This window comes from Ostrea edulis, chromosome 5 (assembly GCF_947568905.1).
Source record: "Ostrea edulis chromosome 5, xbOstEdul1.1, whole genome shotgun sequence".
Lineage (NCBI taxonomy): Eukaryota > Metazoa > Mollusca > Bivalvia > Ostreida > Ostreidae > Ostrea > Ostrea edulis.
In genome coordinates, this window is record NC_079168.1 from 93,319,119 (window position 1) to 93,333,489 (window position 14,371).

Sequence of the window (14,371 nt, forward strand, 5' to 3'; positions counted from 1 at the left end):
ATAAAGACTAACAATCCTAAAAAATATGAACAAAATCTGTTGAGCTGTTTTTGAGGAGTTGCGTCCACAAAGTGAAGTGGGACGCACGGACGGACACCGGCATTTCTGTCCCCTTCGGCGTTGCAGTGGGGGACAAACAAAGAAACAGAAGCACTTTTAAAATGTCACGTGTACATTTTCAATGATTTTATAACATCTATAATTTAATGTACAAGGTCTGAAAAATGTTAAGTAAAAGCTGTGAGGGGAGTTGGTTACACAAAGTAGGTACCATGCTTAAAAATGACAAAGTTCAACTACATCATGTGACGTAAATTTTTCAAAGAATGTCCGATCACTTTCAAAAAAACACATGCACATCTTCAATACCTCCATAACAGCTGGACAAGGTCTGAAGGATGTCAAATAAATGCTGTAAGAGGAGTTAATTACAAAAATAGATACTGTACCATCTATTCAAGACATACTTAAAAAATGACAAAGTTCAACTACACATAAATTTTTTGAAAAATGTCTGACCACATTCAAAAAGTCATGCACATGCATCTTCAATGTATCCATGATATTACTGTACAAAGTTTGAGGATCAGCGTCAAGTTAGAGGTGTGAGAGGAGTTGATTACACAAAATAGGTACCGTCTATTCCAGAAATGCTTAAAAAATGATTCTTTTCAACATGTAAATTTTTCGAAAATGTCTGACCACTTTCAAAATGGCACACACACATCCTCAATGTATCCATAACAATTGTACAAAGTTTGCGGAATGTCAAGTTAGAGGTGTAAGAGGAGTTGATTATACAAAGTAAGTAGCCTATTACCGGGACGCCCATCCGCCCGCCGTTCTATAAGCCTTTTGCACGTTGTGCAATCTGGCCAAAAAAGAATTACAAACCTCATTGTTTCATAATCTATCATTACATCTTCACCCTTTCTTTGTTTTCTCTCAAACGCCTTTTCTTGCAATATCTGAAATAAATGAATTTGTTTGCAACAAATGAGAGGTCGCTGACTAATAAAAGAAATTTCTGACTGTAATCTTCTGATTTATATCCTGGTAAATAAATAACATTAGAATTTATAGTACTGTACATTTTCCACAGGAACTTAATACTTTACAGAGAGCTACACATTTTTACTATATCAGACATAATTATACAGATCCTGAAGCGTACTACTACACCACTTGCACGGAACAGTGAACGGTTTGCACAGAATGCTGAATGGATTGTAAGGAATGGTGAACGTTTGCATGGAACGCTTCATACAAAATGCTGACCACTTTGGAGACGTGGCTTGCACGCTTTGCGAACGGTCTGCACGAAATGGCTTACATGCTTTGATTATTTCAGCAATATTTACAATGTAGTTCTCCCTGGGGTTAGTTTAAACATGAAAATAATAATTTCAATATAATGGTAATATTCTAGATATCAAAAAAGGTCGAGAAACAAATGTCTTGAAAATTTTCCATTTTAAAATGATTGCTCATGTACGATGTGATAAATTCCATTGTTATGTATTAATTAGCTCAATGACTTATGAACATGTTGGGATAAAACTGAATGAATATTTTTTAAGCTTCAGGTATAAAAGTAAAAGATGTAAGAATTATATCGATATGGAATTTTGATTATTCAACTTTTATGATTCATTGCTCTATTCAATTCATTCAAACTGAAAATGAAATGGTCGCATCTGTTTTGCTATTTTTGTACATTCAATCAGAGTGTCGTTAAAATAGATGTGCAATTTGTATGTTCCAGGCCTCGAGATTTTCTCAAAGACAGATGTTAAATGAACATTTTTGTATATGTGTATGAAACAGATAAATGATTAAAATAAAATTCTTGTTAAGCAAGACTGAAACATATCAGGCGAGGAGGGTGCATATAGACATATCGAATCAGCCAGTCGATAAGAACCTGTCATATAGACATATCCCATCAGCCAGTCGATAAGAACCTGTCATATAGACATATCGTATCAGCCAGTCGATAAGAACCTGTCACCTTCCATACGAAGGAGAAATACAAAACAAAAAGAAACAAATATGATTGAAATAGATTGAGAAATAAATCAAATATATTTAAGAATTGGTTCCCTTGAGTGGTCAACTTATTTCTACTGGTTAGCTGATTGAGCCGATATTGACTCTGACAATCAAGAGTTGTGAGAAATATTAAAAATTCAACATCCTTTTGCTCTTGGAAAATCGGCTCTTGTCGTCTTGCCACTTTAAATATTGGTAATTGTGGTCATTTCGTGTGCTTTGTTCATTTCTACAGCTGACTACATTCCCCGATTTTCGTTAACAGTGGTTAAAATATTATAAACGTTAAAAACTCAGATCTACCTACCTGTCAAAGCGGTGTGTTCTCACTGAACTCATAACCGGAAACACCCTAAACAAATTTTCTTGCACAACTGATACTTATGATTTAGGACATGTTTAGTCGTGTTTCATGTAAGTTGTACTTTCCTAGTCCAGTTGTTCTTGAGAAGATTATTAAAGATTTTCTCCCTATATATTTGAAAGTAAAAATTTGATCCCCTACTGTGGCTCCATCCCGCCCCCAGGGGACATGGTTTTAACAAACTTGAATCTGCACTATGTCAGGAAGCTTTCATGTAAATTTCAGCTCCTCTGGCCCAGTGGTTCTTGAGAAGAAGATTTTGAAATGACCCCACTCTATTTTTTGTGATTATCTCCCTTTTTGTAGGGTGCATGACCCTCAATTTGATCAACTTGAAAGCCCTTCACCCAAGGATGCGTTGTGCAAAGTTTGGTTGGAATTAGCCCAGTGGTTCTGGAGAAGATGAAAATGTGAAAAGGTTATGCCGCCAACAACACACAATGGACAAATTTTGATCTGAAAAGCTCACTTGAGCCTTCCGCTCAGGTGAGCTAAAAAGAAACTACTGAGGGCAGAGATACATCATATCTCTGCACTTGCTGGAGACTAACAAGGGTGTTAAAATTGCTTTCAAGGGCTACGGATGTATCGGATTTTGTTCTATCTGGAGGTTTAACAACAACAGTTTTGTTTCTATTATTTGATTTGCTGATTTTCATAGTTAAAAGTCCATCTTAGAAAATTTCTCAAATAATTGCTCAAATTCTCAACTACGTCTATCCCATAACGCAGTATTAAGTCTTCCCCGGAAGACATGTGTCGCCTGCTAGTTCATTCTATATGTAATATATCACGTATAATGTTGAAAAAGTAAATTATTCAAATGGTTTTTGTCAGTTTAATACTCATTTTAAAGGTTTTGAGAATTACTAAACATTCTTTAACGATAACTGAATTGAAATTGAAAGATGAGACATTATTATGCAATGGAATTTGTGGGAGAATCTGTTTGAAATTAAGACATTTATTAAATGTAGACTGAATGAAAACATATGTTTGAAAATATGTCCTTCAGTTAATCATAAAATAAAATCTTCAGCAAAAAATGTTTTTGCTGTAAAAAATTCTAAGTCCCGGCAAACAGGAAGTTGATAAGCGACAGATTCGAAAATGTCTTACACAATACAGTTGGCCACACTGATGCTCTGTGCCAAATATCAGGGAGTTGCCCCATGTGGTTCTTGAGAAAACTGTGACAGAAATTTTTTTGCTGTAAAAAATTCTAAGTCTCGGCAAACAGGAAGTAGAAAAGCGACAGATTCGAAAATGTCTTACACAATACAGTTGGCCACACTGATGCTCTGTGCCAAATATCAGGGAGTTGCCCCATGTGGTTCTTGAGAAAACTGTGACAGAAATTTTTTTGCTGTAAAAAATTCTAAGTCCCGGCAAACAGGAAGTTGATAAGCGACAGATTCGAAAATGTCTTACACAATACAGTTGGCCACACTGATGCTCTGTGCCAAATATCAGGGAGTTGCCCCATGTGGTTCTTGAGAAAACTGTGACAGAAATTTTTTGTGACGACGATGACGCCAGACGACAACGCAGGACGACGGATAGTGATCCCTATATGTCGCCACTGCGTGTAACGCAGGCGACACAATGAAATGACTTGCATGTTTTGCACGGTCTGTAAGTTTCTAAGGTCGTGGTTTGAACGGTCTGCACGTTTCTATGGGTGTGACTTGATAATGTACAGAATGATTCTTGCACATTTTTGGTCTGCACAGAACACTAAACGGTCTGCACGGAACGCTGAGCAGTCTGCACAGATCGCTGAACAATCTGCATGAAACAAAACGCTTTGGAGGTGTAGTAGCACGATTCAAGGTCAGTAACCTGGTACAGTTTTAAAATGCCTGATCCAGAAATTTCCTAGTTTTGGTAGAGGGATTTACTAGGTACTCAGTGTGGTTATTTGGTGTCCAGGAGTCAGACAGATTTTTAAAGAAATAACCCATTTTCATGATATGCCAAAGCCTCGTGATGAGCTGAGGAGACAGACATGGAACTGGATAGGACACACGCTAGGGAGGGGAGGTGACGACGACTGCGAGACGGTGCTAAGGTAGACACCAGAAGGGAAAAGGGCATCAGGGAGACTGAAGACAACCTGGAGAAGGACAGAAGAAGCAGAAAGAAGGAGTGTAGGATGGAAAAGCTGGAACGCGGTCAAAATGGTAGCAAGAGACAAGAGTGGTTTGGTGGGTTGTTGATTTGTTTTACGTCCTGTCTACAATTTTTCACTCATCTTGAGACGTCACCAGCTGTAGGTAAAGTACAAGATTTAGACCTATGCTTAGCGCTTCAGGCAGTAGCAGCGAGGATTCCTTATTGTGCCAACACCTCCCAAAACACTGGACCTCAGTTTTTAATGTCACATCCGAAAGACCCGTGATTCTCACTTTTAAATGGCGACCATTTGGCGAAGGAGAAATCACTACCTATGTTTACGTCTTAGGTTTGATGCGGCCATTGCATGAGCCGGACTTGAACTCACCTGCCTAAGATTACTACTACTGAGCTACCGTGACCAGAGTGGTTTGGAGAGTGTCTCCTAGGTAAATGCTATGTAATATTCCAATATGAAACTTTGATGTACTATTGTGGCTCCCCCTACCCTTGGGGCCCCTGAATTGAAGAAATTTGAATTTGCATTATCTGAGGATTCTTACATATTAATATGTCTAATCATGGCCCTGCTGTTCTTGAGAAGATTTTTCCTATGTAAAACTTTGACTCCCTATTGTTGCCTCATCCTACTCCTGGCAGAAGTGAGGTGGGGTGGGGGGTGGGGGGTGGGGAGAGAGAGTTGATTTGAAGAAACTTGAACCTACACCTTATCAGGAAGCTTTCATGTAAATTTCAACTTTCCTGGCCAAGTGGTTCTTGAGAAGATTTTTAAATGACCACATCCTATTTTTGCTCTTGATTATCTCCCCTTTGGAAAGAATAGGGTCCCTCATTTGAACAAATTCGAATCACCTTGAACAAAGGACGACTGGTGCAAAGTTTGATTGAAATTGACCAAGTGGTTCTTAGAAGATTTTTAAATGATGCCACAAAATTTTTACTAATTGTAGACATGATTCTACAGAGATAGAAAAAGCAGGAGGGTCTGGGGGTCCTTCCCAGTAGGGTATCTAGGGGCAGCGCATGTAGACCGGGGGGTCTGGGGGTCCTCCCCAGCGGGGTATCTAGGGGCAGGATATTTCGACTCCAAGAAGCTTTTCAGATAATGAATTCTGTGAACCAATTTTGAGGTTTTAAGCTTTATAGTAAGTATTGGTTCCCTAACCTAGTATAAGGCAAAGTTCCTACACAAATTTTCCAACACTTGACTAAAAGGTTCTTCAAAAGCTGGACCTTGTCAATGGCCTAACATTATTGTTGTCTCTTTATATTCCAGAAAATAAGAATCATAAACGGCAAAATTTATTGAGCAACCTAGAAATTTTTGGAAGTGGAAAAAAATCATGTCTGTAATTGTTTAAAATTATCTTCACTTCAAAAAGGGTGAGGCACTTCATTTGAAAAATCTGAATCATCTTTACCCAAGTATGGTTTAATTGCGGCAAGTTGGGTTGAAATTAGCCCAGTGGTTCTGGAAAAGAAGTCAAAAATGTTAAAAGTTTACGGATGACCAGACACTTGACAAAGTGATCAGAAAAGCTCATTTGAGCTAAAAATTTGGCTAGGCGCAGGAACCCTTCCTCTCCAGTTAGAGTTCTGTTAATTAAGAACCTCTATCACAAAATATCAAAAGCCATTAGTGTGTCCTTACTTGTGGAATCATTGACTTGATCCAATCAAAACTTGGGACAACAGAGTCCCACATAACAAGTCCACGAGATATGCTCTGCAAAAGAGATTTTTAGATATTACATGGAACATTGCTATAATCATTAAAAATCTAAAATAAATAAAAAATTTGTTTATCTGCCAACAGATATTTATATAACAATTAAATCACAACATCAAAATGTTTACTTATGAAAAATTAATTATATCTATACCCTTAACATCAGAAAATCAGGTCGGACTTGGTCCAACATGAACTGAGTGTCTGGTACCCTTAGCCAGTCAATGACTGCACTGAAAAGAAATATAAGACATTAACTTGTACATCAATAAGATGAAAACGAATCTCTTGTGACTCAGGTATTGGTAAATGATACGTATGTCAAATGAATCTCTTGTGACCCAGGTATTGGTAAATGTTACATGTCAAATTGCATTCAACTTTTAATACGCTGATAGATTGCAAAATGATAAGCCCCGTCAACCAAAGTTACGTGATTGGTGTAGCGTGGGGTCTGTGCATGAATTCCAAGAGAAGAAAGTAGGTTGATAAGTATTGAAAGACCGATTGTGTTTAATTAAAATGAATCTAAATAGCCAAAAGTATTGCAAGGAAGACAATTATTTTTTTAAATAGTTATTGACAAGCTAGCATGAGCAATTGGGGAGTCTAGAACTCCTTTGAAATACTCGAACATTTCGACAAAATACAAGTAGGGCGTGCAGGGTATATCTTTCGGTGTATCTGATATGATGCTTTGATTATGCATCATTCTGGTAAAGCTGAGTCAATACAGTAAAATATCCCAGAAACTTCGGTCAATTAAGTTGGATTATTTGACATTGTATTCAAATAATCTCAATTATTAAGCATCCCTGACATTGATGCTTTAGAGCTTGGAAAACTAAAGACAGAATTTGTTGCTGTGAGAACACCCCTTTCTTACCTTCTCCAAGAGGAGAATAGTCGACCAAGACAACACTTGGGAGTGTTCAGCTTTTTATAGGGTCAATGCTTCCATATCATGTACTACTATATTGTACATGAAAATACACACCATATTTGTTGCAAAAAAAAATGACCACTCCATAATGCTAGGTACTATAATTTATAATAATTAATGTCAAAATTCGACATGCCCACATGTAACTGGATCGGTGAACTTACTGTCCTTATTGTTCCTCAACTACAATATATTTCTAGTATGTACACATGTGCTATGAAATTAAGTCAACTGTGCATTTTATCATGCCAATACCTGATCTCACAGAAACCGTTTTACACATGAATGGCTTCAGTGATATTTTACACATGAATGGCTTCAGTGATATGTCTAAAACTCATAGCCTGTACACTTTTATCAGTCATAAAAATTTATACCAAACTAAGTTGATTGTAGTTTCAATTCACTTTCTCATTAATTGCAAGAAGCCCCTGTGACAAACAATTAATATACAAGTAATGATTCAAATTAACAAAATTTTCTAAACTTTGATTAAATGTAAACATGTATACAGAGAAAAATCATCTCAAAAAACCAACCTGTTGTTTGTTCTGAAGTAAAGCATGCCGAGAGCCAGTGTTGCTCCAGGTGAAGTCACATCAACATTAATATTGTCACCTTCCTGTAGAAAGGAAAACTGTCACATCAACATTAATATTGTCACCTTCCTGTAGAAAGGAAAACTGTCACATCAACATTAATATTGTCACCTTCCTGTAGAAAGGAAAACTGCTATGAAGCTGAGCTGATCATTGAATTATTAATTGATTAAAATTTAATCTGCTTTAAAACCAGATATTATGATATACTGTATAAAACAAGAGGTACTGTGAGGAATGCTCACTAAGAATACCCCCGCTTACCCCAATCTCCCAAAGGGTGTTGTTAATAGGTATAAATTACCTCTTTCCTGAGTGTAAAAATATGGTATGCCTTTGTAAAAGAAAATGGAAGATATAGTCCGAACACAAATCCATAGCATAAACCTATAATTTTGACCTTGAGATCAAAGGTCAAGGTCATAAAAAGGTCATGAATGTCCATGACACATAGTCTCATGGTGATACACCCATGTTTTATGGTATGATTATGTCAAAACCCTATACTCAATTTTGACCTTCAAGTCAAAGTTCAAGGTCATATAGAGGTCATGAAGGTACCCGACACATCGTCTCATGGCGATACACTCATGTGTCAAATATGGTATGCCTATGTCAAAGAACAAAGAAGTCATGGCCCAGACACGAATCCATAGTAAAAACCTTTAATTTTGACCTTGAGGTCAAGGTCATATGGAGGTCATGAAGGTACATGACACATCATCTCATGGTGAAACACTCATGTGTCAAATATGGTATGCCTATGTCAAAGAACAAAGAAGTTATGGTACAGACTGACGGACGGACAGACAGAGTGATTCCTATATACCCCCCTGAACTTCGTATCTAAAAATTATTATATGATTTTAAAAATACTGAACTTTCTTGATTGACTCAGATCCAACAAACTGGAAAAAATCTAACATTATGTTCACCTCCATGTGCCTTTGAGGTGAATACATTTGATTTTTCCAATATCTGACGAAAAATATTGTAAAGTCCCAAATAGATATGATACATACATTTTTCAGTCATCCAATGAAAACTTGCATCCCTATACGGTCAACCAGATATCATTTCACAGTCTTAAGTAGCCAATTTCAATTTTTTCAATTATTCAATCTTAATATGGTGACGGAGCTTCTGTTAGAGCGAGCACAGCTACATGCATTTGCGTGGATCCAAAAACTTTTCCCATTGAAGTGGGTTCCATCCCATGCATTTTTAAGGGGTTCAATTGAAACTATGGACTAGCATGAAGTATTTTACAATTGAAGTGCATATTAGGCAAATCTCCTTTATTTTTTGCCTAGACAATGGGTGGTGGGTTTGGATATTTCAGCATAGAGTAATAAATAACCCCCCTCCCCCTCCAGTTTTCTAAGCTTATATACCAAGTTTGGCCCTGCCCTGGGGTCATAACCCCTGTCCCAGGGACCATTAAATTTATAATTTTGGTAGAGGCCTTCCTGATCTCCATCACTATGCATTTTTTTTCAACACATGCGGTTTTTGTTGAGAAGATTTTTGAAAAGTAGTCAATTTTTGCCCCACCCCTAGGGCCCCAGGAGTCCTAAAATTTACAATTTACGTGCCCCTTGTCCCAAAGATGCTTCATACCAGATTTGAAAAGAATTGGAATAGAAGTTATCAAGAAGAAGTTAAATATGTTCAATTGTTAACGCACGACGATGAATATCAACCAATTGCAAAAAAATTATGATTGCATGATGTTAGATGTATAAATACTTGACATAGTGTCAAAGTGAACTCCAGACAGGCCACATGTCAAATGCAAAAACACATACATGCCAACTATCCCGATTTACGCGGGATTTTCCTGATTTTAAGCACGATTCCTGATCGGAAAAGAAAACACCCTAAGAAATCCCAATTTTGTAAAAATATTCCCAGATTTACGACAACAAACCAAATTTTTAATCCCGCACCACTTCTTTCAGGCTATAGCCAGTCAGAAATGGGGATATCAAGTAGCCATTGCTGATTACCTGTGTTGCGTGTCATGATTTTTTTTCTTGCAACAGAACATTACATCTAGCCATCATTTAAATACTACACCTTGGGTAGTGAGTTTCTACTCACCAAGTATTTTTGTATTTGTAGTTTTAAAATTACCATACATAGTTGGTGACAATTTTACATGAATTTCTTTGCAATCTTTACATGCTAGCAAAGAAAATAAAAACTGGAACACTGCGGACCCCTCTATCCCAAAACAGTATATGGTACGTAAAGAATTTGTTGGCAAGCTTTCTGGTTGAGCAGAATATTTGCATGGATTCCATACATTTTAGTCCTAATTCATTACAGCAAATGCCTAGAACATTCTAACACAATCATTGTAAATTAACATTCTTACCCTGATCTGATAGCTAGGAGCCTTGTATCTCTCTTTATTGCTCCCAATCTAAGAAAAAAAAATGCTTTTGAATAAACAATGCCCCAGATAAATCATAGAATGAAACTGTAATTATTATATGAACTGCAATAAAAGATCTGTGACAAAGATTATATACTGATATGTAAAAGAAACACCTCATCTGTAATAACAAGAGGCCCACAGGCCTTATCAGTTACCTGAGTATTCATTAAAAGTATCACTAGTCTCAAAGGCTTCGAAATCTACAAAAAAATTTCTTCTCTGAATATTTAAGCTAATTAAATTCTAATATTTGAAAGAGTATAAAACAAGTGGTATATATGTAGGACTCTAAAGTGCGATGGTCTGTGTGAAACTTTAATGGTGTGACACACCAAAGTGCGATGGTCCACACTCATGCGCCAAAGTGCGATGGTCTGACACGCCAATGTCAAATGGTGCAAACTAATGCACCAAACTGCGATAAAGTGACACACCGAAGTCCGTTGGTTTGTAAACGATACAGTGTTTTGGTATGAAGATTTTTTCTGCTGCAGTGCTAACACCACCAACTTCCTCGGGATGTATTGGAGGAAGGAACGGGCGATTCAGATTGACATGGACGACAGCAAGTTCAGCAAGGTTTACCCTGTTGAGGATTGTGAGAACGGCAAAGTGCATTTGTTGTCAAACTATCAACTTCGCCCAAACATTCTTTAATTAATGATCATTTATTACTTGTAATGTACATGTAATAAATTCTTGGGGGTGTGCTATAATGCAAAGCATTCTATACGATTTCGCATTGTAAAATTTTGTGTTTAATAACACGACAACTAAATGGTAATGAAATAAGTCCTTATCCTTTAATATTTATTGTGCATGGATTTTGCGCTGATATTTTGGTGAAACAACACACCGTTGGTACAAACTGATGTTGCATTTCTTCAGTTTTATTTTGGTTTTTTGTACCCCGTCAGTTTGTTTTTTTTTTTTCTTTAACCAAGTATTCGACTAGGCTATTCGAGTAAAATTGACATCCCTTGTTACATGTAAAGTTGATAATTTTTACATGCAAAGTTTGATCTATAGACTGTCCCCCCTTTTCTAAATAGTAGTAGTGAACTGTAGTGGAATTGTAAATTGAAGGACCCCCCTTCCCTCCCGCCATGATTTAGGGTTTATTAGATTTGTTGTTTGTTTTTTGCTTGTCAAGAATTTTCAAAGGGCCAACTTCTTCTCTAGCCCACTTTTCAGACAAATTTCTTACAATTCCACTAGTTTACATATAGGGATGTTGGCTGAGGTTGGGGGGGGTCCTTCATTTCAATTCCACTACAGGGTTTATTACATTTGTTTTTTGCTTGTCAAGAATTTTCAGACAGCCAACTTCGTCTACCTTTCAAGAAATTCAATAAAATTTTCTCACGTTTTGCAGAATAGCTGGAAAACATTGTATGATAGAAGCGTGTTCGAATGTATTGGCGTAATGATATGCAGGGTGGTCATAGGACGACCAATCAAATAGAGTTATGAGAATATCAAGGTAGAGGAGGTTAACAATAGTCATTTGAAGTCAGCACTTTCACGGTGTCAGACACACTTTATTTTCAATTTATTAAAAAGTATTTTTATAAATAAATTACAGCTAAAGAATACACGTCCAGTATTCACTCTCTAGACATTATTAACACCGGCGTGTGGACACAGATTTCCATAGTTTTTTCATAATCCTTTTTTATCTATGGTTTTTCTGGGCAGTTAGTAATGTTTTTTTTGATGAGGGTAAATGCTAAATGTTATTAAGCTGTATTTCATTTTATACAATATCGCATTTGCTATGATTTATAATCATTGTATAGTTTTGTTTATTAATTAAATGTTCGGCTGCCCGAAAAGTTAGCCTGGCTTACTGCTAATTTGTGTGTGGTTAGTTTATATGGTAACAGAGACTATGAGGTCACATTCTAGTAAGAGTATATTATACTATGGAGATGTCATCAGTGCCGGTGAAGGGCTGCAGAATTTAGGCCTGTATGTTTGGTGCTTACGGCCTTTGAGCAGGGAGGGATCTTTATCATGCCACACCTGCTGTGACACGGGACCTTGGTTTTTGCAGTCTCATCCGAAGGACCGCCCCATTTGGTTGCCTCCTACGACAAGCAAGGAGGTACTAAGGACCTATTTTAACCCCGATTCCCACGGGATCCAGACACTAGAAGAATCAGCAATTTTCCATAGACTCTTTTGGGGGCAAAAATCATGCTAATTTGGAAGGCAAGACATGCAACCATTATGAAAAAAAAATTGTCTTACTTGATCAGAAGTAATGACAACAAAATTCAGTAGTTTAAACACAAGGCATACAATCATGCAGAGGTTAACACTGCGGCACTAAATCTGAACTGGGTTTCATGTTTATGACTTAGATTTTGCACATTACATAATTGAATACTTACCAGGGGACGCTTGTGTCCTCCAGTCATGAAGTGACAAAGAGTATCTGCCATTCCCAGGTCTGATGTTCCTATCACCTCATTGCCTTTCTGAAAAACCAGAATCCTCTGTCAAGACCTAACCTAAATACTAGTTTCATTCTGAACTTTTAAACAGAAAACAACCCCATTTGGAAGAAGCCCAATCAAAATCAGATCCTTTGATCAGCCCACTTATACCAATATGCTACCATGCCATCCAAAGTGTATCTTACTCCATGCAGAGAGTGATGTGCACAACTCCACACAGAGAGTACCTGACTCCACACAGAGAGTACCTGACTCCACACAGAGAGTACCTGACTCCATATGGAGTGTATCCGACTTCAAAGGTAGTGCCTGACTCCACATAGAGTGTGCATGACTCCATGCATAGTCCCCAACTCTCTCTTTCTCTATATAAGCCCTGATACACCTATGTTGGCTAGAGTGAGACTAATAGAATCCTTCATTAGTACGAGTGTGGGATAGGGAAATTCCACCGAGGGGACAAGATTCGCAGTCTAGGACGAGGCTTTGCCGAGTCCTAGACAGCGAATCTTGTTCCAGAGGTGGAATTTCCCTATCCCACACGAGTTAATAATGAAGGATTATTTTTCTCACATTTTACCTACAGTTTAGTGCATAAATTTAGGAGCTTTGAGAAAATTCTAAATTATCAAAATCCTCATTTGAACTTCGATGCAAAAACTAATTAGATAGGCAGAAAGAGCATACCCGAAAATGGTTTACACTGTAAGTGTAAACTAAAAAAACTAAGGATGTTCACCAGAAAGCTATATACATTAAAATTTAATGATAACAATGCAACATATTTTTGCTTCACCGTGTAACGTAAATCTTCACTGTGTAACGTAAATCATAGAAAATATATGACGTCACAATCAAATGACGTCGCTGCAGTGTGAGACAGAAAAATCTCACATGGCTGTCTCACATGGGTAAAGTCTATCTCACACTGGTGATAATGTGAGAAAGTTGCTGCAAGCTAGAGCTGTCTTGCCCTAAGGGCCGAGATATTTCTGTCTCAGCCCGTTGTGAAGGGGCTGTCTCACCCTGAAATTTCAAATGGCTATTTCTTCTTTAATCCTTTGGAATCTGACAAAACTACATCAAAAAAATGATGTTACACTAAAAGAATTGTCTAATATAATACTTTATGTCCACGACAAAATTTGAGGGGGGGGGGGGGGGGGGATTCCCAAGTAACAAGAGACCCAAAAGCCACATTGCTCACTTGAGTCACCTTGGCCCATATTTAAGGGGGGGAGGGGGGGGGGGGGGGGCGCCACGATTTTTATAAAGTTGAATCTACACCTATGTCAAGAAACTTTCAAGTAAATGTAAACTTTTTTGGCCCAATGGTTCTTGAGAAGAAGATTTTCTTTATATATTTGCATGTAAAAACTTTGATCCCTTATTGTGGCCTGATCCTACCCTCAGAAGCCATGATTTTTAACAAACTTGAATCTACACTATGTCAGGAACCTTTCATGTGAATATAAACTTTTCTGGCCTAGTGATTCTTCAGAAGAAAATTTTTCATGATTTTCCCCATTATATTTGTATGTAAAACTTGATCCCCTATTGTGGTCCCATCACTCAGGGGTCATGATTATAACAAACTTGAATCTGCACTATGCCAAGAACCTTTCATGTAAATTTGTACTTTC

The 14,371-nt window shown here is 37.4% G+C and overlaps 1 protein-coding gene across 1 annotated transcript in view; it reads right to left on the reverse strand.

Annotated features, from left to right (window-relative positions):
- LOC125650895 (anaphase-promoting complex subunit 1-like) overlaps positions 1 to 14,371 on the reverse strand; it is a 201,758-nt gene that overhangs the window by 52,610 nt on the left and 134,777 nt on the right. The window contains exons 32-37 of the mRNA XM_056166223.1: positions 12,663 to 12,749; positions 10,204 to 10,251; positions 7,764 to 7,846; positions 6,436 to 6,514; positions 6,204 to 6,278; positions 895 to 968 (exon numbers count right to left, since the gene is read on the reverse strand). Of these exons, the coding sequence (XP_056022198.1) occupies positions 895 to 968; positions 6,204 to 6,278; positions 6,436 to 6,514; positions 7,764 to 7,846; positions 10,204 to 10,251; positions 12,663 to 12,749 (446 nt within the window). The remainder of the gene's footprint in view (positions 1 to 894; positions 969 to 6,203; positions 6,279 to 6,435; positions 6,515 to 7,763; positions 7,847 to 10,203; positions 10,252 to 12,662; positions 12,750 to 14,371) is intronic.